At 45.7% G+C, this 27,753-nt stretch overlaps 1 protein-coding gene across 1 annotated transcript in view; it reads left to right on the top strand.

Moving 5' to 3' along the window:
• Nucleotides 1-242: 242 nt before the first annotated feature.
• SEZ6L (seizure related 6 homolog like) overlaps nucleotides 243-27,753 on the top strand; it is a 112,611-nt gene continuing 85,100 nt past the window's right edge. The window contains exons 1-6 of the mRNA XM_049865474.1: nucleotides 243-297; nucleotides 8,322-9,074; nucleotides 11,061-11,194; nucleotides 12,800-12,992; nucleotides 15,376-15,561; nucleotides 22,668-22,833. Of these exons, the coding sequence (XP_049721431.1) occupies nucleotides 243-297; nucleotides 8,322-9,074; nucleotides 11,061-11,194; nucleotides 12,800-12,992; nucleotides 15,376-15,561; nucleotides 22,668-22,833 (1,487 nt within the window). The remainder of the gene's footprint in view (nucleotides 298-8,321; nucleotides 9,075-11,060; nucleotides 11,195-12,799; nucleotides 12,993-15,375; nucleotides 15,562-22,667; nucleotides 22,834-27,753) is intronic.

The raw sequence follows: 27,753 nt of genomic DNA, 5'->3' as shown, positions 1-27,753 counted from the left end.
CCTTGTTCATGGGGTCGCCATGAGCTAGAAGCTGACTCAATGGTAGCTAACAACAACAGTCGCTGACAATGGCCATAAATGTTTCTCTGCTTTGGGACACAACCAAACAGCCATTTATCTAGAAACCTACTGCTGTTTAAATGGGTCCTCTTTTGCTCTTGGGCCATTACATCCATACTCTCTTCCTAGCCCTCCTTTGCCACCGACCACTGCCCTGGCCTGTTCCGTGGACTCTGGCCAACATGGGATGGGCTTATGGCTCCCTGGTTGGTTTTGAGTCCAAGTGTGGTGGGGCAGGTGAGAGGTCAGGACCGACCGTGGGCACAGCTTCAGGTAGGAAGCAGCAGCTGCAGAAGGGACAGACAGCACCTCAGAATCACCAGGGAGCTTTCCAGCAACACGCTGTGCCTTAGTCTGACTGGCCCACATTCCAATTTAGATGGGCTAGTTGAGAGCCCTGGGAGCCCTGCTGGCTCAGCAGTTAAGCATTTGTCTGCTAACCAAAAGATCAGCAGTTCGAAACCACCTGCCACTCTGTGGGAGAAAGATGTGGGAGCCTGCTTCTGTAAAAATTCAGAGCCTTGGAAACCCTATGGGGTAGTTCTGTTCTGTCCTGTAGGGTTACTGCAGGTCGGAATTGACCCGACGGCCATAGGCTTATTTAAAAAAAAAAAAAATTTTTTTTTTTTTTTTAGAAGTACAGTGTGGACAAAGCTAGAGAGAAGCAACACCCTCCCGTAGAGTTGGGGAAAACCAAAAACCAAACCCACTGCCACTGAGTCGATTTTGATTCATAGCGATCCTATAGGACAGAGTAGAGCTACCCCATAGGGTTTCCAAGGAGCACCTGGTGGAGTCAACTGTCAAACTTTTGGTTAGCAACCAAGCGCTTAAGCACTGCGTCACCAGGGACCCAGAGTTGGGGGGGGGTAGTAGATAGTTTCCCTATGGGGTAGTTTGTGACCATGATCTCTAAGAACCTTTAATCTTTAAGATGTGGTATTTACTTTTGGGTTTTGTCCTTGCTGGAGCGAAACAAACAACCTCAAGGCAGGCTGGGCGAGTCCTTACTGTGGAGCCTCAAGGGATGAGAAGCCACTGAGTCATGCATTAATGGTGATGACTAGAAGAGTGACTAACATTGTTATAGTACCTTGTAGCAAATCTATCTCAATTGATCCGCCCACCAATCCTGCCTCCTAAAGGTACAGCACTGTGAACAGCCCTGGGAGGGAGGAATTATCAGCATCCCCCACCAGGAAATTACATTCCAAAGAGGTTCAATGACTCAGTGAATGACGTTCACCTGCGATTGTAATTGTGTCTGCCTTCCTGGGCCTCTCAGATGCTAAGTGCTGAAACAAACAAAAAAAAATCCATCAGCTTGATTACAACTCATGGTGGCCCCAAGTGTAACAGAGCAGAACTGGGCTCCATAGGGTTTTCTTGGCTGTGATCTTTACTGTAGCAGATCGCCAGACCTTTCTTCCATGGTGCCACTAGGTAGATTTGAACCACCAACCTTTCAATTAGTAGCCGAGTGCAAACTGTTTATGCCATCCAGGGACCTTCGCAAGTGCAAAAGCCAGCACTTAAACTCAGCAATTTTCATTTTAAAAAGCAGTCAATGCTTAATATATAGACTTTGGCAAACTAGAAAAGTGAAGGAAGAAAATGCACCGTCGGCAGTCCCACCATCCAGAGGCAACCAGATGCCATTTCTTCAAGTCAAAACATGACTCTCTACATTGCAATTGGCAGCCTTGGTTGGCGCAAACCTTTAAGCACTCGACTGCTAGCCTAAACGGTGGTGGTTCAAACCCACCCAGAGGTACCTCGGAAGAAAGGCCTGGCGGTCTGCTTCTGAAAGGTCACAGCCTTGAAAAACCTATGGAGCAGTTCTATTCGGTACACATGGGGTTGCCATGAGTTGGAACGGACTCCGAAGCGACTAAATGGTAAGTGTTACAGCTTGTTCCAGTTGGTAGTTTCTAGTGGTTTTCAAACATACCACAGAAGTTATATCTACTGTAGCTCTTTTCACGGACCGTTGTAGCAGAAGGGTCTGCCAGCTCTGGTTCCTTCATTTCCATGGCTTTGTGCCTGCTAGTGCTTTGGATTTCCTGCCTGTCCTAGCTAGTCCCCTGCTTCTGGGACAATTAAAATACAAACTCTTAGCTTTGCAACTTGTGCTTTTTCCACTTTCCCAGTCTAATCTTCCATCTCCCCATCAAAGTTAGGGAAAAAAAAAAAAAGGAAGAGCAAGTGAGGAAGAGAGAAATTCCCTCTCCAACAGGACAAACGCCCGATGGCCTTTTCTGTGGCTTGGCTCTGTCCCTAGAGAGAAGGGCCATGTCCGTATGTACTTCATTAAAGCACCGTCTCTTCTGTTTGGTCTCTGTATTTTGTTATCGGTGCATGCTCGCCTTGCTAACTCTTTGAGGTGTTGTTAGGTGCTGTCAAGTTGATTTTCAACTCCCAGCCACCCCATGTGACAGAGTAGAACTGCCCTATGGGGTTTTCTAGGCGTAATCTTTACGGAAGGGAAGCGTTATTGTGAGGTCTTTCTCCCGTGGAGATGCTAAGTGAGTTTGAATCACCAGCCTTTCAGCTAGCAGCTGAACACTTAACTGTTGGGCCACCAAACCAAAAAAACCAAATCCTTTGCCACTGAGTCAATTTCAACTCATAATGACCGTATAGGACAGAGTGGAACTGCCTTATAGAGTTTCCAAGGTTATGACCTTTACAGAAGCAGACTGCCACATCTTTCTCCCTTGGAGCCACTGGATGGGTTTGAACTGCTGACCTTTCGGTTAGAAGCTGAGTGCTTTAACCACTGTGCCATCAGGGTTCCTATTGTGCCACCAGGGCTCCTTAACTCTTTCAGAGTGGGGGGCTGTATCTTAGAGCACTGAATTTTGTGCAGAGTGTTGAGCAGAGGAGGGACAGTAGCCACGCAACAGTTGTGTTGATTGATTGACAGCATTTGAATGGGGCACTGATGCGCATGAGAAAGGACTAGCCAAATGAGACCGACCGCTGTGGTTGGTTTTCTGAGAAAGAGGAGTTAATTTAACTCAGTAGCCATTGGGGCTCCAGGGTAAAAACAGTCTATTAGAGCAAGTTATTAAGTTGCAGGATCTCTGAGGCCCTGGGATCCAATTTTGACCAGTCCCCAGAGGGGCTGGGTTTTGCATGGTGTGCTCATCTGTGCAACGTCCTTGCCAAGCTGGAGGCCTGCAGGTTGCATCCATTGCAGATCACAGACCCTCACTCTTCTGTCTTGAACATGGCCTTACGTTTGGAGCCACCAAGATCCACATATGTGCGTGCTCCAAGGAATAGGAGATACTGTGGGCAGGGAGGTGAAATTACATGGTGGATACTCAACACTCTTTGCAAGCCAGCTTCTCGGTGAAAAAGGCTGACCCTTAGCTCAGTTAGATTTACTTACTGAAATGCTTTATAGCTCCCAGAGGGGTGGAAGCAGGGTCTGTGGAGAGGACGCTCTATTGCAGCATCCTTTCTCTCCTGTTTCCTTCTGCTCTTGTAGGCTGTATTTGGGTATTGAGGGCTGGGATCACCAGGGAAGGTCACATGCCTTGGTAAGAGTTATACCTGCTACGCAAACCCATACACCTGTTTCTTGTCACCTGCAACTACAGACAACTAGAAGGCAAAGCTAACGAACATGTAGAAACTCAGATGCAATAAAATGTTCCTGCGCTTCCTTGGCAACCCTGCTCCTAAGAATCACTGGAAATCTGTTGATGTCTAGTCTATTCTGACTCATAGCGACCTCATGTGTTAGAGTAGAACTGCTCCATAGAGTTTTCTTGGCTGTAATCTTTACAGAATCAGGTGGCCAGGCCTTTTTTCCGTGGTGCCACTGTGGGTGAGTTCAAACTGCTACCTTTAGATTAGCAGTCTTCAGATTAGCAAGCCACTTGCAACACCCAGGGACCTAGAATCACCCAGGGGGCTTTTAAATCTACAGCTTCCCTAGTCTACCCCTAGAGATTGATTCGTTGGGTCTGGCATGTAGGTCAATACTTTGTATTTTTACAAAGGACACGAGGATTTATTATTTGGGAGGCTTGAAAAACCCTGGTGGCATAGTAGTTATGAGGTCGGCTGCTAACCAAAAGGTCGATAGTTTGAATCCTCCTGGGAAACCCTATGGGGCAGTTCTACTCTGTCCTATAGGTCGCTAGGAGTTGGAATTGACTCGACGGCAATGGATTTTTTGGGAAAAACAACAAAGCCCACCCACCCTGAAACACAAAAAAAATGAAGAAGCGAGAGAGAAAGAAATTAATATGAAAGAAGCTAAGGAGGAGGAGAGAGTTGTTGGGTACCATCGAGTCAATTTTCAACTTATAGAGACCCCACGTGACAGGGTATAACTGCCCCACAGGGTTTTCTAGGCTGTAATCTTTATGCGAGCAGGCCGTCAGGTCTTTCTCCGGCAGAGCTGTTGACTGGGTTCATATAGCCAACCTTTTGGTTAGCAGCCGGGCGCTTTAACCGTTGCACCCCCAGGGCTTCTTAAGAGGATACCAAGTGATAATAATTCCTTATATTTCTTAAGATAGATAGTAGTGTGGTCTTTGGGGTCAAGACAACCTAGGTTCAAAAGCCAGTTTTACTGTGTGACCTTGGAAAGTTACTTAACATCCTTAAAATAGGAAAAAAGATATACTACCTAATAGGGTGGCTATGGGTCGAAAATGGACTTGATGGTGCCTAACAACAAACAACAACAAAGGGTTGAGTAAGAATTAAATGGTGCAACAGAGGCAAAGCGCTTAGCACATGCTTGGCATTTATTCAGCACTCAATAAAGCTTCAAAAATAAAACATTGTAAGAATCACTATTTTATGGCCGTGGTGCATTGACGTGCTGTGTGTCACTTGTAATCCTTTTGCCACTGTTCTTTGGTGAAGATGGCATAGCTTGTTTTTCAGTCCTTCTCTCTCTCTCTCTCTCCCTCTCCTTCTCCCTCTCTCACTTTCTCTTTCCTCTCCCTCTCTCTCCCTTTTTCTCTCTCCCCTCTCCCCTATCCTGTCTCTCCTCTCTCCCTCTCTCTCTTCTTCCCCCCATGTTCAACGGCACATGTTTATGAGGGCGCTGGCTGAAACTAATGTAACCACGGGGCCCAACAAAACAGTGTCCATCAAACCCGTCACTTTGCCCTTATTTAGAAGGATGAACAAGCTGCCCTCCAAAAATAATTATCAATTACCTGGTCATATCAAAAGCCAACAACCTCAGAACTGAAAGGAACCTTAGACCTTATCTGGTCTGGCTGTGTAGTTGATGGATCAGAAGAGGAAACCCACACAAAGTTATGATAGTGAGTAGTGGGCAAGATTGGACCACCACCCAGGTCCCCCAACTCTTGGGCCAAGCTCTTTGCATTGAACCACTGCTGAGCCTCAGAAGCTGGGTGTTCTGACCCCTCACCTACACTCAATCTGCCCTGTCACACTCTTCTCACTCTACAATCTGCAAAGATGGCCAACATCAATCACTTGACGAAAGCAACAGTGAGCGTAAAAGGCAGAGCATTTGAGCAGGTCTACACCTGATCTAAATCTGGTGGACGGATAGAATATCTCTATTGTACAAAAGAGGGCTGCTGAGCTTCGGACAGGTTAATTGACTTGTCCAGGCTCACCCAGCTAGTAAGTGTCAAAGGCAGAATTTGAGCCCAGATCTCACTCCCAAACCTTTCTGCTTCCCACCTTGGACCAGGAAACCTGCTTGGTCCCTGAATGACCTTGACTTGCTCTTACGTCATCCACCTCCACAGCCTCCTCTCTTCCGTGATGCCCAGCCTGCTCCTATCCCAGCACACCCATCGTCTGGGATGCGTGCTGGCTGGTAATCAATGTTACACAACAGGAACATTTGTTGATGCCAGTCGCAAACTGTTGCAGTCTATATAGATTAAGCCGCTGCCGCTGACTCCATGAAAGTAAATGAGCCTTTCCAACAGCTGCTGAAATAAATTCAAATGACAGCACCTAAGGGCCTGGGGACTGGGGCTGAGTGAGTGTCTCTCCGCAGAAAATCGGCAAGGACAGCTATCAGTCTGAGGAACTTTGTCCCATGATGTAATTCCTCTATCTGGAGATCGTTCATCCAGAATGTTCTGACCCCACCAGCTTCCTGATGTGGGGTAGCGACTACAATGACAATAGTCAAAACCCATGATAGCTACCAGCAGTCACTAAACACTACGTGAGATACAGGTTCCTAAACGCTTCACCTACATTTGCTTATTGGACAACGGTTTGCACTTGACTACTAAGTGGCAGTTTGAACCCACTGAGCGGTACCGAGGAAGAAATGTCTGGCGATTTGCTTTGGTAAAGATGACAGCCCAGAAAACCCTCTGGAGCAGTTCTACTCTGTAACACACGGGGTCGCCATGAGTTAGAATCGACTCAATGGCAACGGATTTGGTTTGGTTTGGGTTTAGCCCCATTTTACAGCTGAGGGAACTGAGGTTCAGAGAGGTGAAGCCACTTGCTAGCTTGCATTTGACAGCAGTGGGTCTCAAATAAGTAAACGAAGCTTGTTTCAGGCATAATTCTGCCAGCCAGCTGACTGGAACAAGCTCTTATTTAAAATTATTAAATGGTTTCACTTTCGAGGCAAAAATAAATCACAGGGTGATGGATGACGATAATGAGGAGTTGCGGCTTAATGTGTGTTGTTGTTATTAGGTACCATCAAGTCTGTTCCGACTCATAGCCACCCTTTGTACAACAGAACGAAACACTGCCCAGTCTTGTGCCATCCTCACAATTGTTGTTATGCTTGAGCCCATTGTTGTAGCCACTGTGCCAATCCATCTCATTCAGGGTCTTCCTCTTTTTTGCTGACCCTCTACTTTACCAAGCATGATGTCCTTCTCCAGGGACTGGTCCCTCCTGATAACGTGTCCAAAGTATGTGAGACGAAGTCTCTCCATCCTTCCTTCGAAGGAGGATTCTGGCTGTACTTCCCCCAAGACAGCTTAATGTGTACAGGGTTTCTATTTGGGGTGACGAGAAAGTTTTGGAAGTAGATAGTAGTGATGATTGCCCAGATTTATGCATATACTTAATGCCACTGAATTGTATACTTTATAATGGGAAAAAAATTGTAAATTTTATGTTATGTGTATTTTACTGCAATAAAAAATAACAAAAAAGAAAATAATAATGATAATAAATCACAAGGAGTTAGCAGAGTATACAAGGCCCACAAAGACCCGGCTCCTCCCTCCCTACCTCACCAGCTTTATCTCTAACCATCCTTTACCTGGAAACCCTGGTGGCATAGTGGTTAAGTGCTACAGCTGCTAACCAAAGGGTTGGCAGTTCAAATCCGCCAGGCGCTCCTTGGAAACTCTATGGGGCAGTTCTACTCTGTCTTATAGGGTCGCTATGAGTCGGAATTGACTCGACGACACTGAGTTTGGTTTTAAGTTTTTATCCTTCACCTGTGCCCCCTGCCTCTGGTAATTCCGATTTTACACCTTTTTTTTTTTTTGGCCAGGTCTCCACCTGTCTTTACACATCCCGTATCTGAACGTATCAGAACTGCCTCACAGTTCTGGATCCTCAAAGCTTTCTGTGTCTCCCATAAAGTCACTTTTACATGAATTAGTAAAAGGTATCCCCTACAAGCCCAGGAGGATCTAACCCTAAGCCAGGGCACACAGCTTGGAAAAGAGAACGCGGACTGGTTTTCAGCTCTGCTTGTCCTCCCAGCCAAGTAATCTTGTGTAATAGACAACCTGCCCAACTGTACATGGTAGACCCGCCCTGAAGACTGGGCTAGGGACACCTCCTCTCGGCGCTGCTAGTGTGCAAAGCTTCTCTCTAACTAAGCATTTATCACATCAAATATAATTATTTCTACTTTTTCTGTTCATCTTCCCAGTACACCTACAACTAGTCCTTAAGACTCACACCCTCAGTTTCCACAGCCCTAATGGCTGGCCTAGGCTGGCGTGATCAGCCCCCAGTCTCCACGGTGAGGAAAAGGAAGGAAGGAAGGCAGAGAGAGTGGGATGGAGGGAAGAGGGAAAAAAGGAAGGAAGAGAGGAAGAGAAGGAAGGAAGGAAAAGAGGGAAGAAAGGAAGGGAGAGAGAAGGAGTAAAAGAAAGGGAGGGAGGGAGACAATGAGGGAGGAAGAGAGGGAGGGAAGAAAGGAAAAGAAGATTTAGAAGGAGGGCCCCCAGGAGTCTGACAGGTAGAGGGCTGAGGACTTAAACCCCCTCCATCCCAAGCTGACTGGTCTCTTCTCTCCTCTTCCTCAGATGCTCACCCCGAAGGAGATGCTGGCCCTTCAGGTACTTACCCTCTGCCCTGGAGAGCCCTGGAGAGCAGCAGTCTGAACAAAGACAGCCCCGAAGAGAGAGTTACCAGGGCCCCTCCGAATCCAGCCCAGTCTGGGGACCAGCTCCTAGAGCTGGAATTAGCAGGGATGGCCCCACCCACTAGTCCAGACACCCAGGCCCTGTCCACACTGCTTCCAGAGCAGGTAGGCACCAAGCACACCCTCATCCCCAGGAGGAAGCCACCTTCTCTCAAGCAGGTGAACACAGCCAGGAAGCAGCTGAGGCCAAAGGCAACCCCCACAGCAGCCCTCCAGAGTCCGGGGTCCCAGCCCACAACCTTGGGGCAGGAGCTCTTCTCTTCCACGGAGAAGTCCCGCCCCCCAGGGGACCTGGACCTATTCACTTCTGCAGAGATGCATCAGCCTTCATCCGAGGTGCCCCTCTGGCTGGACCAGAAGGAAGGCACCGTCCCCACGACACCTGCCCCCCTGCAAATCTCCCCATTCACCTCACAGCCCTATGTGGCTCACACGCTCCCCCAGAAGCCAGACCCTGGAGAGCCGCTGGGGCCGGAGGAGTCTCATGAGGCTTCCCTAGAGGAAGCCAGTCCCATGACCCTGATGGACAAAGGAGGAGAGAGTGAGCTGACAGGGTCAGCCTCTGAGGAGAACCAGGAGACCACAACGTCCACCATTATCACCACCACGGTCATCACCACCGAGCAGGCCCCAGGTGGGTAGCCCTCCACCCCTCACCCCTCAGCACCTTAGTGCACCTGCTGCATGCAAGACATCACCAGGGAACAGGGGTGGGGCTGGGTTCTGGGGAGATCCAGCCCCAGCCTTCAGTTGCCACCTGTATTAACTTCCTAAGGCTACCGTAATGATACCAAAAACCTAAACCCATCGCTGTCAAGTTGACTCTGACTCTTGGCAACCCTATGTGTGACACAGGTGAGCTGAGCTCCATAGGGTTTTCTTGGCTGATATTTTCATGGAAGCAGATTACCAGGTCTTTCTTCCGTGGTACCTCTGGGTGGATTCAAACCACCAACTGTTAGGCTAATGGTCAAGCACAAACTATTTGGACCACCCGGGGATATTAAAACCCTGGGTGGCTTAAAACCAAAAACCAGTTGCCCACTTGATTCCAACTCGTAATGACCAAAACCCTATGGAGGGCAGTTCTACTCTGATACACATAGGATCACAATGAGGGGTGGCTTAACTCAAGAGATATTTATTGTCTCAAAGTTCAAGAGGCTGGCTAGATGTCCAAAATTGAGTGTCAGCAGGGCCACACTCCCTCTGAAACCTGGAGGGAAGTATCCTTCCTGGCCTCTTCTACCTTCCGGTGTTTGCTAGTAACCCTTGGCATTCCTTGACTTGTAAGATGCATCACTCCAATCCCTGCATCCACCTTCACGTGGCCTTTTTCCCTGTGTGTTTGTATCTATGTGTCTCTTCTCTTATAACGAGACCAGGCAGATTGCATTAGGGCCCACCCTACTACAGTACTACCTCATGCAACTTAACAAATTGCATCTGCAAAGATGCTATTTCCAGATAAGGTCACACTCACAGGTACCAGAGGTTAGGACTTGAGCATATCTTGGGGGTTGCGGACAAACACAAATCAACCCATAACACCATCTTTTGAGCATTGACTATGAACTTGACCTGTGAGCTCAGAATTAATATCTTCATTTTAAAGACGAGGCAATGGAGACCCTGAACATCAAGCAGCTGGCCCAAGGCCACACAGCCAAGGAGTGGGATTGAAAACCATTTCATCTCGGAACCAGAATTCTTTAACAAAGTGGTTTCACTTTTATTGCTCTATATACTTCCTTGGACATGAGTATTCCAGTCTTTCTTCTTCCATCTTCGCTTCCAACTTCAAACAGGGGAGTCAGTCACAGATGGATTTGGGACAAATGTAATATGGCCAGTCATTACAGAGCATGAGCTCTGGGCTTGAATGGCTTTGCAACCTGCTCGCTGTGTGTGCTTCATCCAGCCACTGCCCTTCTCTGAGCTTTAGTTATTTGTTGTGGTTAGGTGCAGTTGAGCCGATTCAGACTCATAGCGACCCCATGTGACAGAGAAGAACTGCCTCGGGGGGGGGGGGTTTAGGTGTAATTTTTACTGAAACAGATTGCCAGGTCTTTCTCTTGCAGAGCGCTAGGTGGGTTTGAACTGCCAACCTTTTGGTTAGCAGTCAAGCACAACCATTTTTGCCACCAGGGCTCCTTGAGCTTTAGTTTACTTATCTCTGAAATAGGAATAAAATATTTGTTCCTATGAGGACGAAATCGAGCCCTGGTGGCACAGTGGTTAAGAGCTATGGCTGCTAACTAAAAGGTTGGCGGTTTGAATCCACCAGTCACTCCTTAGAAACTCTATGGGTCGTTTCTACTCTGTCCTATAGGGTCATTATGAGTCGGAATCAACTCGACGACAACGGGTTTGGTTTTTTTTTTTTTCATCGAGGATGAATAGGGTCATTCCTGTAGACGGGTTAGCTCATGCCTAGCAGCACACAGTAAGTGATCATTCTGTGTCAACAATTGTGATTTGTATCATCGTGTTGATCTGGGGACAGGAGAACGAACAACAGTAGGAGGGTGGGGACAGAGGAGGCTGGGTTCCAGCACACAGCCACCAGGAGCTTACACTGAGCTGTCTTCAGTGTCCTGATGAAAGCGCCTCCCCCCAGCTCTCTGCAGCGTGAGCTTCTCGGACCCTGAGGGGTACATCGACTCCAGCGACTACCCACCGCTGCCCCTAAACAACTTCCTGGAGTGCATGTACAACGTGACCGTCTACACTGGCTACGGGGTGGAGCTCCAGGTAACCCCTGAAGGATGTCCTCAGTGCCAGCAGGCAGTCCCATCCTAGTCACCGTCCTAACCTAACTAACCTCAGTCTGATACTCTCTGCTTAGTGCCCACTGAATAGCTTGGCCCACAAGGAGGAGAAGTGTTGATAAACTGTGAGGTATTGCACCCAGAAGGATACCCTGATACCCTACTTATCAACATATGTATGCACACACAAAGAGATGCATAGAGACACGTGCACACACATAGACACACACATAGATACACACACACATAGACACACAAGAGAGGCACACACAGGCACTCACAGACACACACGCAGACACACACATAGATGCACACAGGCACACACATAGGCCCACACAGGCACATGCACACAAACACACAGAGACACACACACAGGCACACACGTGTTTGCCTGTAAACTGAAAATGAACAAGCAGGGTAGCCTAGTGCTTAGGGGCTTGCTTTATAGAATTAAACATGCAGACTTTAAGTCCCAACTCTGCCAGTTAAAGCTGCATGACCTTGGGCAAGGGACTGCACCTCTCTGAGCCTCAGTTTTCCCGTAAATAAAATATGGATAATAATGTGCCTACTCTGCAGAGTTTCGGGAAGAATAAACACAACAACGCGGACAGAGCATTTTTCCAGAGCCTGACAGAGGGAGAGAGAAAGACAGAGGGAGACAGGGAGAGAAAGAGAAGTGCAAGCTAGCATGATGGTCACCCTAGTGCGAGGCATGCCCCAGCTGACCGCCCTGTTTTTAGAAGTGCTTTTTCATGTGGACTAAGGACACATGCCCAGGGAGTAGGGAGTTGTCCCATTCACTGTTGAAGAGAAGAAAGGAGTGGAGAGGAGGCTGGAACCTGTGGTGGAAGGCCCTTCTTGGCCAAGGCTAGAGGTTGGACACTTTCCCTTTTCTGATGGGCCACAAAAAAACCACTGAAGGTTTTGAGCTGGGTCAATTGTGTGACCTCATCAGGACTAAACTTGAGGAAGACATTCTGGCTGGTACAGTAAAGACAAAGTTCAGCCCCTCGGCAACAGCGCTGAGCTTTGCAGCCCCAGAGCTCAGCACAGTGTGTGGCACAGAACAAATTGCCATGGAGTCTATTCTGACTCTTAGCGACCCAATAGGACCGAGTAGAACTGCCCCATAGGGTTTCTAAGAAGCTGCTGGTAGATTCGAACTGCCAACCTTTTGGCTAGCAGTGGAGTTCTTAACCATTGTGCCATCAGGGCTCCATTGTGGCACATGGTAGATGCTTAGTAAACATTCATGGCATTAAAACAAACTGGAGAGGAATTGAAGTGTGCCTGGTTCTGCAGCTTCATGATCCCTAGCGATGCCTCTTTCATAGGGCCCAGCTAGGGGTGCTCACAGACCACAGGCCCCTTGTAACCCCTCTGCCCCAGTTTGGTCTCACTCTGTCCCCCAGCCTTGGGAAAGATGAGAGGCACCCACAGACTCCCAGGGCTCCATTGGAGCGAGTCGGTTCCATTGCCTGGGGTTGGTCTGGGTTGCCACACTGGCAGCCTCAAAGCCTGGGGTGGGGGCTCTATCTCAAACACAACACCAAGTTCCTGTCTGTCTGCCCCTACCTGTCCTCAGGTGAAGAGTGTGAACCTGTCTGAGGGGGAGCTGCTGTCCATCCGGGGGGTGGACGGCCCCACCCTGACCATCCTGGCCAACCAGACACTCCTGGTGGAGGGGCAGGTAATCCGCAGCCCCACCAACACCATCTCCATCTACTTCCGGACCTTCCAGGAGGACGGCCTCAGCACCTTCCAACTGCACTACCAGGGTAGGGTCAGCCAGGGCTGCTGAGATGCAGCCGTTTGCCTCAACTGTCCTCTGGAGCCAGGGGTTCTTAAACTTCTTCTGCCAGGGACAACATCTGATCCAAAACCTAGGGACTCCTTCTCAGAAAAATGTATTTAAAAGCATAAAATAAAAATATATACAATTAAAAAAGAAACCAGTTATATTGAAGTACAGCTGTCAAAATATTTTTTATCTTTGATATAGTCATCTACCTGCTTCTTTACTAACACATTAAATAATAATATCTAGTGGTGTTCTGATAATTACTGTAATTTCAGAGTGCCAAGGAGTGTAAAAGAATCTATCAAGATACTCGTTATGACATGAAAATATCTGTGATTTCTCTGGGTGACAAAGTTATGGGTTCTCCCAATATGTTACCATCTGTTGCCTACATTCATGACTGAAGGAATCACCACAATTCCTTTAGAGGTTAATGAAAATAAACAAGTCACTTTTTCCCACCCAGGTTCATGGGTACCTGAATTTCAAGCATGGGGCCCCTGAGAGTCCAAGCCACCAGTGTCCTTTTCTTCTTTATTCTTCCTCTACAGTTTTTCTTTCTTTTTGTCTAAGTGTTCTCTCTTTTGCTTTTTGCTTATCCCTCTCTTCTCTTCTTTCCTTTCTCCTCACTTCTTTTTACCTTCTCTTTTCTCTTATCCTTTATTTCTTCCTTTCCTCCCCCCTTCCTCCCACCTTCCATCTGCTGTCCCTCCTTCTTAATACTTCCCATCTTATTCTCCTTTTCCTTCCTTCCTTCTCCCCTCTCCTTCATCATCCCATTTCTCCACCTTCTGAGAAGTTCCCATGACCTCAGGCCTTCCTCCCCTTAGACAGGGGCTCCCCCTGGCTCCTTGCCTGCTGCCAAAATATCTGAATGGAAAACGACATCATTAGCCACACATCTGAATATGGGGAACCAACCCACCTGCATCAATTGACCAGATATCCGGGGGGAAAACAAACAAACCTCATTTTTAATATTTCCTTCTGAAGCAGGTGGATAATCATATATGAAAGTGCCCATTTATCCCAGTCTCTTTAGTATTTGTTATCTTTGTTAATTAAAAAAGTGAAAAAATACTATGCTGAGCCATGAGCTTGAATTTGTTCCTGCCAGTCAGTACTGGGAATGCAGGTATTCAGTGTTGCAGGAGCTCCTGGATGTTGCAGATGGTTAAGGCACTCGGCTGCTCACTGGAAGGTTGGAGGTTCGAGTCCACCCAGAGGTGCCTCAGAAGAAAGGCCTGGTGATCTACTTTTGAAAAATCAGCCTTTGAAAACCCTGTGGAACACAGTTCGACTCTGAACACACATGGAGTCACCATGAGTCAGAATCAACTCCGCGGCAGCTGTTGTTTTGCTTTTGTTTTGTTTTTATGTTGCAGGAGAGGTCAGACCATAATCTAGGGGTGGAGTTAGAATGGATTGAACAGACTCTTATGAAAATTGAGGAACTCAACATGACCACATATACCCTCCCCCTCTTCACTCCCCATATAATGGGGCTGTGTCCCAGGCATTGTTCTAAAGAGGCCCTTTCTCTGAATTATCTCATTTAATCCTTACCACCACCTGTAAAGCAGGACTAGGAAATGAGGAAAAGTGGAGCTCAGCCACTTTTCAAGGTCATAGAGTTTCTAAGTGGTAAAACAAGGACATAAGCTTCTATTGGTCTCCCCCCAAAGTCCAAGCCCTTAACTTCTCCCAGACCTGCGGTTTTCAGGCCTTCACATCCTTTGGCATTACCTGAAAAGTGGGCTATTCTAATGCTGGTCAAAGTTGCATTTGTAGCAAAGACTTAAGATGTCCGTGCAGCTGGGTCTACCTGGGCAATGCTGCCTACCCCCCATGCTTGAGGACAAGGCCATTCTATGCCTCAAACAAGGTATGAACACCAAAACCAAGCCCGTTGCTGTCAAGCCCGTTCTGACTCATGGTGACCCCATCCATGTGTTACAGTTTTCTTGACTGAAATCTTTACGGAAGTAAACCCCCAGGCCTTTATTCCCAGGCACTGCTGAGTGGGCTTGAACCACCAATCTTCAGGTTAATAGTCAAGTGCAGACCATTTGTCACCACCCAAGGACCTTTAAACAAGGTATGAGACTTCATTCTTCACGCCCAACTCAGATGTCCCTGGTTATGCAGAGTGGGGACCTTTTAGCCTACAGAAAGTGCTAACCCAGCACTTTCGGCACCATCTGATCAATGAGAGTCACAAAAATACCCTCCCCTGATCTTCCGGAGTCCCCAGGGGCCTCATCTTTCTCCTCAGCATAAATCGGCTCCAGGGATGTGGGTCACGTTCTTTACCTCCCCCGCTGAGAGATGACTGGGTCTGCCTTTGTGTTTCTTCCCAGCCTTCATGCTGAGCTGCAGCTTTCCCCACCGGCCCGACTTTGGGGATGTTACCGTGATGGACCTGCACTCGGGCGGGGTGGCCCACTTCCACTGCCACCTGGGCTATGAGCTCCAGGGTGCAAAGACGCTGACGTGCATCAATGCCTCCAAGCCCCACTGGAGCAGCCCAGAGCCCATCTGCTCAGGTACACTTGAGCCACGGTGTGACCCAACACGATGGGCAAACTAAGAGGCAGGAGACCAAACCCCAGGGCATCAAGACAGACAGACGCAGCCTGGGGGAAGAGACTCTTCCCAACACAGATGACTGAGGCCATTTTAATTTTTTTAATTGCAATAAAATGCACATAACATAAAATTTACCATTAGTGACATTGAGTACAATCACGATGTCGTGCAATCATCACCACCATCTAGTTCTAGAGCATTCTTATCACCCCCAAAGGGAGACCCCCCTACCTATTAAACAGTCACATCTTATTTCTCCCATCCCCCTGGCCCCTGCTAGCCATTAACCTGCTTTCTGTCTCTATAGATTTGCCTATTCTGGATATTTCATATAAATGGAATCGTATAATATATGGCCTTGTGTGTCTGGCTTCTTTCACTTAGCATAGTGTTTCAAGGTTCATCCCTGTTGTAATATGCATCAGATCTTTATTCCCTTTATGGCTGAATAATGTTCATCGTATGGAAAAACCCATTGCTGTAGAGTCGATTGAGACTCATAGAGACCCTATAGGTCAGAGTAGAACTGCCCCACAGGGTTTCCAAGGAGTGGCTGGTAGACCCGAATGGCCGACCTTTTGGTTAGCAGCCATAGCTCTTAACCACTACACCACCAGGATTTCCATTGTATGGATAGACAAACTGTTATTTATCCATTGATCAGCTGATGGACATTTTGGGCTGTTTTCACCTTTTGGCTAATGTGAATAGTGCTGTTATGAATATTCGTGTACAAGTCTTTATTTGAGTGTCTGTTTTCAATTATTTCTGGTATAAACCTAGGAGTGGAAATGTTGAGTCATATGGTAACTCTAGGTTTAACTTAGAGAGGGAATGTCAAAATGTTTTCCATAGTGGCTGCGTCATCTTATATTCCCTCCAGCAATACACAAGAGTACTGATGCCTCCACATCCCCCTCAACACGTATTTTCTATTTTTTTTAAGTATAACCATCCTAATGGGTGTGAAGTGACATCTCATTGGGGTCTTGATTTGCATAGTGACTAATGATGTTTTAAGCATCTTTTCATGTACTTGTTTGCCATTTGTATATCTTCTTTGAAGAAATGTCTATTCAAGTCCATCGCCCATTTTTCAATTGGGTTATTTGTCTTCTTGTTGTTGAGTTGTGTGAGCTCTTTATATATTCTGGGTATTAGATGCATATTAGATATATTATTTGCAAGTATTTTCTCCCGTTCTGTTTTGTCTTTTCACTTTCTTGGTAGTGTTCTTTGAGGTGCAAAAGTTTTTAATTTTAACAAAGGCCAATTTGTCTATATTTTTCTTTTGTTGCTTGTGCTTTTGGTGTGATTGCTGCCATTTTTTAGCTCAATAAATGTGTGCTGAGCACCATGCTGGAAATCCTGGTGGCATAGTGGTTAAGTGCTATGGCTGCTAACCAAAGGGTTGGCAGTTCAAATCCACCAGGCGCTCCTTGGAAACTCTGTGGGGCAGTTCTACTCTGTCCTATAGGGTCACTGAGTCAGAATCGACTCAACGGCACTGGGTTTGGTTTGTTTTTTTGAGCACCATACTAGGAAATACAATTAATCCCCTCAGCAATCCTATAGAGAGAGGACCATCTATCCTCATTTTACAGAGGAGGAAACTGAGGTTCATGGAGGTGAAGTCACTTGCCTAAGGTCACCGGATAGGAACTGTTGGAGGCAGCCTGCTAACCCAGTCTGTCTCGTTCTAGAAAGGAGAAATAGCTCCTACTATGTGCCATGTATAAGAAGAACACTGGGAATAATATGAAACATAATTCCTGCCCTCCAGAAGTTCATAATCAAGTGGAATCCAAAATGCAAATAAGAAATGAGATCCGTTGATAAAGTCAGATTTAATTGTTGAAGTATTTTTCCCCCACGGCCTTTCAGAGCTTTCCTTTTTTGTACAGTGGAGGAAAAAACTGTAGGGCAGTTGGTCTCTGTGCCGCTATCATATTAATTTTTATCTATGTGTGAAATCAGAGAGGAATTAAGCTTCAATTTGTGCTAAGAAAGATGGATGGGAGTCATGGCCGGCAAATTGAAGCCAAACAGAGCCATCAGTCGGCTTAATAAGGCAAGGAAGGGACCAGAGAAACAGCAAACGAGCAGCAGCTTGGGGAGGACAGATGGCAGGCGCCCCCAACCAGGCACACAGTCCTTTGTCTCCTCAGCTCCTGAGCCATAGGGTAATAACACTGGCTATGTTCAGGGCATCTAGCCATGCCAAGTACTGTGTCAAGCCTTCTACGTGCACCATTTCATTGATTTCTCACCTCAGTCCTACAAGGAATGTGAAATTATCACCATTGTACAGTGAGTAAACTTGAGGCTATACATAGGGTAAAGTAGAAGGTCAGTGAAAATGAGGGAAACTTTCAATGAGATGGATTGACACAACAGCCACAATGTTGGACTCAAACATACCAACAGTAAGGAGAATGGCACAGGAAAGGAGCTGGTGCTCTATCCGTGGTCCTGAACTAAGCAAAAACTTATTGGCAACGTTTTGTTCTGTTTGTTATACATAAGGTTGCCATGAGACAGAGCCAACTCAAGGACAACTAACAGCAACAAAGCTTGAGGTTCAGAGAACTTATGTGACTCGTGCTAAAAGATAAGTGGCACTTAGGTTTGAACCTAAGTCTGGCTCAGTTGAGAGGACAAACTCCACTGTAAGATAGAAGGGAGCCTGGAGAGAAAAAAGTAGCTGGTGCTCTGTTGTGGTCCTGAACTAAGTACAGTACTTCTTGGCAAGGTGTTTGCCATCTGCCATAGCAGAGGCATCCAGAGCAGAGAAGAGGGCTGCCCACCTTCTCTCCTACTGTCTTAGTTACCTATTGCTGCTATAACAGAAATACCACAGGTGGGTGGGGATGGCTTTAACAAACAGAAATTTGTTATCTCAGAGTGTAGGAGTCTAGAAGTCTGAATTCAGGGCATTAGCTCCAGGGAAAGGCTTTTTTCTTTCTGTCAGCTCTGGGGTAAGGTCCTTGTCATCGACCTTCCCTTGGTCTAGGAGCTTTTCAGCAAAGGGACCCCCAGTTCAAAGGACACTCTCTGCTCCTGGCTCTTATTTCTTGGTAGTAGGAGGTCCCTCTCCTCTCTGCTGACTTCTGTCTTATATATCCCGGAAAAGACTGACTCAAAATACAACCTAATCCTGTAGATTGTGTTCTGCTTCATTAACATGTATGCCTCTAATCCTGCCTCATTAACATCATAGAGGTTAAGATTTACAACACATAGAATAATCACGTCAGATCACAAATTTGTAGGTAACCACACAGTAGTGGGAATCATTGCCTAGCCAAGTTAATACACGTTTCTGGGGGACACAATTCAATCCATAACACCTACTGCAAGCTCCATTCAGTTCTCCAGTCATTCAACAAATGTTTCATGAGTACCTGGTATGTGCCAGGCTTTACCCTAATTCTAAACCTGTTGCCGTCGAGTCCATTCTAACTCATAGCGACCCTACAGAAGACAGTAGGGTTTCCAAGGAGCGGCTGGTGGATTAAAACTGCTAAACTTTTGGTTAGCAGCCATGGTTCACCGTCGTTCTTAACCACTGTGCCACCAGGGCTGGGTACAAAAATGGGGAAAATATTCTTTTTTTCATTCAGCAAGCATTTATAAAGCACCTCTGTGTTCCTTGTGGAGTCCCTGGGTGGTGCAAAATGGTTAACGTGCTTAGCTGGTAACCAAAAGGTTAGAGGTTTGCGTCCACCCAGAGATGCCTTGGAAGAAAGGTCTGGTGATCTACTTCTGAAAAATCAGCCACTGAGAACCCTATGGAGCATAGTTCTGCTCTGACACAAGTGGGAGGACCATGAGCCAGACCTAATTCGACAGCAACTGGTACGGGTTTACGTCCCTCGCGTTTTTCTTGATCAGAGGGACATTATCATGGATAAAACACCGTCAGGGTGGAATAATGGCTGAAATAACAGGTCTCGGAGTGAGGCAGTCTGAGCTTGAGACCCAGTTCTGTCATTTATAGATGAGTGTCTTTGAGCAAGTAGCTCAACACCTCTGAACTTCTTTTTCTCTTTCACAAAATAATGATTGTTGCTTCTTTAACAAATATTTACTGAGCGCATGCTACATACCAAGAACTCTTCTAGGTTCTGGTGGTACAAAAAATAAATAGTCCCAACTCTTGTGGAGCTTACCTTTTATAGAGAGAGAAATATACAACAAAGCAAATAAACAAAGACATGTGTTCTACTTCTAATTAGTGACAAGTGCTATGAAGAGACATTGACCAGACAAAGAGAAGAGTGATGGGAGGTAACAATTGAGCAGAGAGACCTGTAGGAGAGGAGAAAGGGAGACAGGAGGTAACTCCATGTTGCCCACAAAGCAGAGTTCAAGTTCTTTAGTCCTCTGTGATAAGGTTCCCATCAGTCACTTTAACTTCTGCCTCAGCACCCTCTAAACAAAAAACCAAACCCATTGCCATTAGTCAATTTTGACTCATAGTGATCCTATAGGACAGAGCAGAGTTGCCCCATAGGGTCTCCAAGGAGCAGTTGGTGGATTAGAACTGCCAACCTTTTGGTTAGAAGCCGAGCTCTTGACCACTGCACCCCTGGGTCTCCTCACCCCCTGCTATTACCCTGGAAATGAAGAAGGAGCAAAAGGACCGTGGGAAAGAGGAATTTTCAGTCTTCTTTGATTCTCCTAAGAAATAGAGATTGCTCTCCAGGCTTGAAATGCTGGTCTTGGTATGGGGCTTTGACCCTCTCTGTACTTCACATCCCTTCCTCCCAGATTGACCCCCCAGCTCTGTGAGAAATGCCTGCTGCCCACCAGCTCACCTTGGGTTTGGAAGATTTAGAATAGCTCACCCAAACAGTACATTTAAAAAATAGTTTTCTAAGAAACAAATATCTCTGAATAAGCCTATGCCCTCACACTTGTGTAACTCTTCCCAGTTCACAAATCACTTTTTGATATTTCGTTATTAGATTTTTGTAATAAAAGTAATACATGGTTCTTGTAAAAAAAAATTTTTCAAGAAATTTAAAGTGTAAAAGATGGGAGAAAATCACTTTTATATGCATGGTCACAATTGATCCTTGCAAATAGCTTGTTGTAATAAATATGGCAGACCTTTTTCTAGCTTTTTTTTTTTCCACTTAAAAATAGTATTTTCTTATATTCTGGGTTTTAGTAACTATATGGGTGGAATGCAATTTATTTCACCAAACGTTTGTGAGTGGACATTTGTGTTGTCTCTCATTTTTCCTTCTTAAAAACAATGTTGTAATGAACATCCTAATTCATAAAATCTTTGTGTGAATCTCTAAGTCTATCCTCAGGATAAATGCCCAGATCCATAATTACTGGGTGTTAGGGATTGAATTATGTCCCCAGAAATATGTGTTGTAAATCCTAATCTCAATACCTGTGGTTATAATCCCATTTGGGAATGGGTTATTTTTGTTATGTTAATGAGGCAGGATTAGTGTAAGGTGTCTCTTGAGTCAATCTCTTTTGAGATATAAAAGAGATTTAACAAGCGAACAGAGCAGAGATGGGGGAATATAGATGCCAAACCATATGAAGATTGCCCAGGAGCAGAAGCTGAAGAGAAAAGGACCCTCCTCCAGAGCCAACAGAGAGAGAAAGCCTTCCCCTAGAGCTGGCACCCTGAATTCGGACTTTCAGCCTCCTAAATTGTGAGAACTCAAAGCGACCCTATAGGCCGGAGTAGAACTGCCCCATAGAGCTTCCAAGGAGCGCCTGGTGGATTTGAACTGCTGACCTTTTGGTAGCCCTGGTAGCATAGTAGCTGAGAACTATGGCTGCTAACCAGAAGGCTGGCAGTTCGAAGCCACTAGATGCTCCTTGGAAATCCTATGGGGGCAGTTCTACTCTGTCCTATAGGGTTGCTATGAGTCGGAATCAACTTGACAGCAAAAGGTTTGGAAACCCTGGTGGTGTAGTGGTTAAGAGCTGTGACTACTAACCAAAAGATCAGCAGTTCGAACCTACCAGGCACTCCTTGGAAACCGTATGGGGCAGTTCTACCCTGTTCTATAGGGTCACTATGAGTTAGAATCAACTCAACGGTAATGAGTCATGGGTTAAACGGTGAGAAAATAAATTTCTGTTGATTAAAGCCACCCACTTGTGCTATTTCTGTGATAGCAGCACTAGATAACTAAGACGCTGGGTCAAAGCATTTGAACATATTTTCACCAGTTTGCCCTCCTGAAAGGTCAGAGCAATTTTCACTCGAACCAGTCATGAATGACAGTGACCATATCCCATCACATCTCCTTTCTCAGGTTTTATTGTTGCTTTTTATCTTGACCAATTAGGTAGATGAAAATGGAATGTAGCTTAGATTTACAATTTCTTTTATTACTAGTGAGGCTGGAATTTTTAGTGCTTTTTTATGTGTATTTCTTCTCTTTGAACTGCCTGTTTATGTCCTTCTTCATTATCAGTTTATAATCAAGAACCAGGACCCAGCCAGCACCATGGAAAGGTCCTTAAACCACAGTCATTCCCTACCACGAAACACACATGTTGATGGGTCTTATGGAGGGAGACCGTCCATCCCATTATCTCCCTCTCCCCACCCAGTTCTCTGGTACCTCACCCTAGAAAAGGGCAGGAGCCGTGGTGGTTCAGTGGTAGAATGCTCACCTTCCATGGTGGACACCCGGGTTCAGTTCCTGGACAAGCACTTCCTGCACAGCCATCACCTGTCTGTCCGTGGAGACTTGTGTGTTGCTCTGATGCTGAACAGGTTTCAGCAGAGCTTTCAGACTGAAACAGACTAGGAAGAAAGGCCTGGTGATCTACCTCCAAAAAAATCATCCAATGAAAACCCTATGGATCCCAATAGTCCAAGCCACAACCGATCATGGGAATGCTGCAAGACCAGCATTTTGTTCCATTCTGCATAGGGTCACCATGACTCAGGGAATGATTCAATGACAGCTAACAAGAACAAGTGCTAAGGGTGACATCAGAGGAGGATGAAACACTCACTTCCTCTCTCTCTTCTTCTCCCCACCCCCCACCCACTTCTACTTTCCGGACCCAGCCCCCTGTGGAGGGGCAGTGCACAACGCCACCATCGGCCGTGTCCTCTCCCCAAGTTACCCTGGAAGCACCAATGGGAGCCAGGTCTGCGTGTGGACCATCGAAGCCCCAGAGGGCCAGAAACTGCACCTGCACTTTGAGAGGCTGTCACTGAACGAGAAGGACAGGTAAGCCTCCGAGGATCCCCACTCGGCCCCTTTCCCTCCTGGAGGATTAGCAGGTGACTAGAGATTTGGAGTCTGGAAATGGCTGAACTTTGGCTCATGGAGGTCAAGAAAGGAAGAGTTGGAAAGCTCTTAAACTCCAATCTCTTCCTTTTACAAATGGGGAAACTGGAGCATACAAAGAGAAAGGGACTTGCTGCAGGTCACACAGCAGGGTAGGGTAAAAGGCAAGCGGGGAATCAAGGCTCCCTTTCCTGCCACATTACTCTTCCTCTTCTCTCTCCTACACATCCCTTCTGGCGGCTGAACAAGGACAGAGCGTCTATTGGGCGCCTTCTCTGTGCCCAGCCGTGCCCTAGGCTCCACGGAGAACAGGAAGTAAATAGAGAACATCGGTTCCTGGTATGATAGGGACAAAGCTCCGGTGGTGCAACAGTGAAGTGCTCAGCTGCTAGGAAGGTTGGCGGTTCGAACCCACCTAGCAGCTCTGTGAAAGAAAGACCTGGTGGTCTGTTCCAGTAAAGATTACAGCCAAGAAAATGCTACGGGGCAGTTCTACTCTGTCACACGGGGTCGCTATGAGTTGAAATTGACTCTACAGCACCTAAAAACAACATAATAAGAAGTTGAGGTGGAGAAACTAGAGTTATGCACATGAAAGAACCAGGGAGACATTGCCAGGTGATATATAAGCAAGAGTGTGTTTGTGGATTCTAAATATTAGGCATAGAATCCATGATCTTAAAACTCTAATATTCTAGAAAACTCTGATCTTAGATGCTTAGATTTGCTGTCTTAGGCTGGGTTCTCTTGGAAACAAACATGGAGACAAGGATGTGAGGGCAAGCAGTTCATTTGGGAGATGATCCTAGGAAGCACTGGTAGGGGTGTGGAAGAGTGAGACAGGGAAGAGAAGGAAGTCCATACAGTATATATTAATAAGCAGTGACTGCTGTGGGCAACTGGGGCTGTACCCACTGGGGCTTCTGGGAGACTGCGTTGAGCATGCCTCAGAGTGGTCCTATTGGAGGAGCAAGGGAACCGGGGTATTAATCTACCAACCCCCATCCATCATTGCATGAGGGCTTCTCCTGGGCACACTAACTCCTCGAATTTTTCTACTACCTTTTGTGCTGGTTGAGCATGTGCCAGTGACCAGTGAAAGCCTTCAGGCAAAAATTCTTAGAGACTTTGTAGGGAGTCAGCAGCAAATGCGGGAAACAGTGAGTATGGGGCAGATATGGATACAGGATGCTGACAGTATCTACTACACTTCCAGAATTTCAGAACCTTAGAATTCTGGAACCTGCCAGACTTTGGTCTTAGAGTTCTAGAGACCTGACTTCATCGAAGCTTCAAATCTAGAACATTAACTCTTTACATTGGAAAGAATTCACAATATAAGAAAGAAAACACCAGATAATCAAATCTTTTCAATGATAATTGAATCATTTACCCAACTGTTGGAGCCCTGGTGGTGAAGTGGTTAAGAGCTCGGCTACTAACCCAAAGGTCAGCAGTTCAAACCCACCAATTACTCCTTGGAAACCCTATGGGGCACTTCTACTCTGTCCTATAGGGTTGCTATAAGTCAGAATCGAATGTAGGCCAGTGGAATTGTTTTTTTTTTTTTTGGTTTTTACCCAACTGTTGAGTCCACTTCCCTCCCAGAAGTCTGGCTTTATTCTGAACAGCTCCACATCAATAAATCACAGTGTTAAAGGGTAAAATGTAGAACAGAAGCTCCAAGACATGACATTTTGATAGCATCAGAATGATCCGGGGAACTCTCTAAAAAACAAATTCCCCATTCTTCTCCCTGGAGACTTTCAGAAGAACTTTGATCTGGAAACTCTTGGTGAAGGAAGCTTTCTAAACCTGGGACCTCAAGTTTAACCTCAAGTTAATCAACATTAGCGTTTTCTGAAATTTAGTTAAATCATGATAAATGGGCCTAATAGACACTGTTCGCTAATAGTTTCTATGAGGCTCTCCATAGAGCTAAGAAAGGTATGAGTGGACAATTAACCTTAGAAAACTAGTTCTCAAATGTGTCAGTGGGGAAAGAGGTTTGCCATGGTTCATCAAGATTAAAGGTCAACAAACACACACAAAACATGAAGACATTCACTGTGCTAAGAAGAAAAGAGAAATTAAGTTCATCTTTTCCATGTTCTTTATCGAGGAAAAAACAGCTAAAACACCACAATATATCAGTTGCGAGAATGTATAGCTAGAGAAGGCTCTACATAAGGAATGAGACTTTGATGTGGAACTTGAAAAGAGATTGGATAAGGGAGCCTGAAATTACAGTGGGAAGAGTACCCAAGCAAAGAGAATGGGGGAGGGGAGGGGGCAGAGGAGGAACAAAGATGTAGAGGAAAGAATTAGCGTGCCTGTTTGGGGACTGAGCCAGAGGTTCTCAGGAGGAGCAAGAGGGAATAAAGCTGGGGTGGAAATTAGGGTCATATCCTGATGGGCTTTGAATGCCAGGCTGCTTCTGCAGGCAATAGTGATCCATGAAGGGGTTTTGCGTAGAGAAGTGACGTAGTAAAGGAAGATCTTAAGATGACTTTCCCCTAAAGGAAGCCCTTCTGAACTCCAGTTCCATAATACCAAAAATGAAACCTGTTGCCATCAAGTCAATTCTGACTCATAGTGACCCTGTAAGGACAGAGTAGAACTGCCCCCATAGGGTTTCCAAAGAGCAGCTGTTGGATTCAAATTGCCGACCTTTTGCTTAGCAGCAAGCTCTCTTAACCACTACGCCTAATATGCACCATAATGCCCGCAGACACCCTTTAGCTCAGTAATGAAGTCACTCCCAAGTTTCACCCTTCAGCCAAAGAGTAGAAAAAAAAAAAAGAGTAGACAGACCCATAAAACAAAACAAGACTAAAGGGGCATACCAGCCAAGAGGCAAGGACTAGAAGGCAGAAGGGGACAGGAAAGCTGGTAGGTAATAGGGAACCTAAGGTCGAGAAGGGACATATTAGGTGTTTGGGAGATGCTGTATATTTTATCTCCATCTTGGGAAGTCCTAATATACATTTATTAACAAAGGTACTGACAAGTCCTGCAGGAAAAGCAACCCATTTAATTTTTGTTTAACCTTCCATTTCTCAAACTCATTTGACCACAGACTACATATGGATTTGAGATCAAATGCATTACTATTGCAGGCATTCTAGGGAATGTAGCTAGAAAATTGCTATTTTAGAAGATTAATAAACTAGAGATTTTGAGATCCTAGGGTGTTCCTCTTGAGCTACTCCCTTGCTTTGTCAGAGGCTTCTATTCTTTGAAAGTAGAGTCCTGGCTCTTGGCCCCCAAGATACAACAGAGTCAGCAGGAATCAGAACTCTGTGGAGATGCCACTCCCCACTCCTGGGGTGGGTCAATGTCTCTACCCCAGCACTCCTTCTCAGCCATACAAGCATATGGTAAAATGAACAAACTGTGGCTCCAACATTTATGCATCTTGGTGACCTTAGAAATTCTTCTGGGCAATAGAAAATAAACGCTTTTAGTTTTAAAAGCCTGTGAGCGGCCATCTAAGATACTCCACTGGTCTCACCCCTTCAGGAGTAAGGGAGAAAGAAGAAAAGTAAAGATACAAGGGAAAGATTAGTCCAAAGGACTAATGGACCACATCTACCACAGTCTCCACCACACTGAGTCCAGTACAACTAGATGGTGCCCAGCTACCGCCACTGACTGCTTTGACAGGGATCATAATAGATGGTCCCAGACGGAGCTGGAGAAAATGTTGAACAAAATTCTAACTTACAAAAAAAGACCAGACTTACTGGCCTGACAGAGACTGGAGAAACCCTGAGAGCATGGCCCCCAGACACCCTTTTAGTTCAATAATGAAGTCACTCCTGAGGTTCATCCTCCAGCCAAAGATTAGACAGGCCCATAAAACAAAACGAGACTAAAGAGACACACCAGCTCAGGGGCAAGGACTAGAAGGCAGGAGGGGACAGAAAAGCTGGTAGGTAATAGGGAACCCAGAGCTGAGAAAGGAGAGCATTGATGTGTTGTGAGGTTGTTAATCAATGTCATAAAACAATATATGTACTAATTGTTTAATGAGAAGCTAGTTTGTTCTGTAAACTGTCATCTAAAGTACAATAAAAAAAAGAACAAAAAAAGGAAAAGAAACCCTTTTGTAAACCACAGTAAAAAAAAAAAAAACTCAAAGAATTAAGAATGCCTATTTATGACCCCATAAAATAAATTTATCTAATTCATATACTGTCTTTCCCCACCTTTTGCACATTTTCTTTCAAAATACAGGGACTAGCAAGAAGCCAAGTATCCAGTGGTTTTCATGACAGTAAAAATGGATAGCCACGATGGTCCCTGGGTGACACAAATGGTTTGCTCTTGGCAACCAACCTAAAGATTCATGGTTCAATACTTATCTATAATTACGCTGAATGTAAATGGACTAAATGCACCAATAAAGAGACAGAGAGTCTCAGACTGGATAAAGAAACACGATCCGTCTATATTCTGCCTACAAGAGACACACCTTAGACTTAGAGACACAAACAAACTAAAACTCAAAGGATGGAAAAAAATATATCAAGCAAAGAATAAGCAAAAAAGAGCAGGAGTAGCAATATTAATTTCTGAGAAAATAGACTTTAAAGTTAAATCCACCATAAAGGATAAAGAAGGACACTACATAATGATAAAAGGGACAATTGACCAGGAAGATATAACCATATTAAATATTTATGCACCCAGTGACAGGGCTGCAAGATACATAAATCAAATTTTAACAGAACTGAAAAGTGAGATAGACACCTCCACAATTATAGTAGGAGACTTCAACACACCGCTTTCGGAGAAGGACAGGACATCCGGTAAGAAACTCAACAGAGACACGGAAGACCTAATTACTACAATCAA

This window comes from Elephas maximus, chromosome 22, assembly GCF_024166365.1.
Source record: "Elephas maximus indicus isolate mEleMax1 chromosome 22, mEleMax1 primary haplotype, whole genome shotgun sequence".
NCBI classification, from domain to species: Eukaryota; Metazoa; Chordata; class Mammalia; order Proboscidea; family Elephantidae; genus Elephas; species Elephas maximus.
Note: the sequence above shows the minus strand (reverse complement) of the source record. Positions and strands in the feature narration are given on the sequence as shown.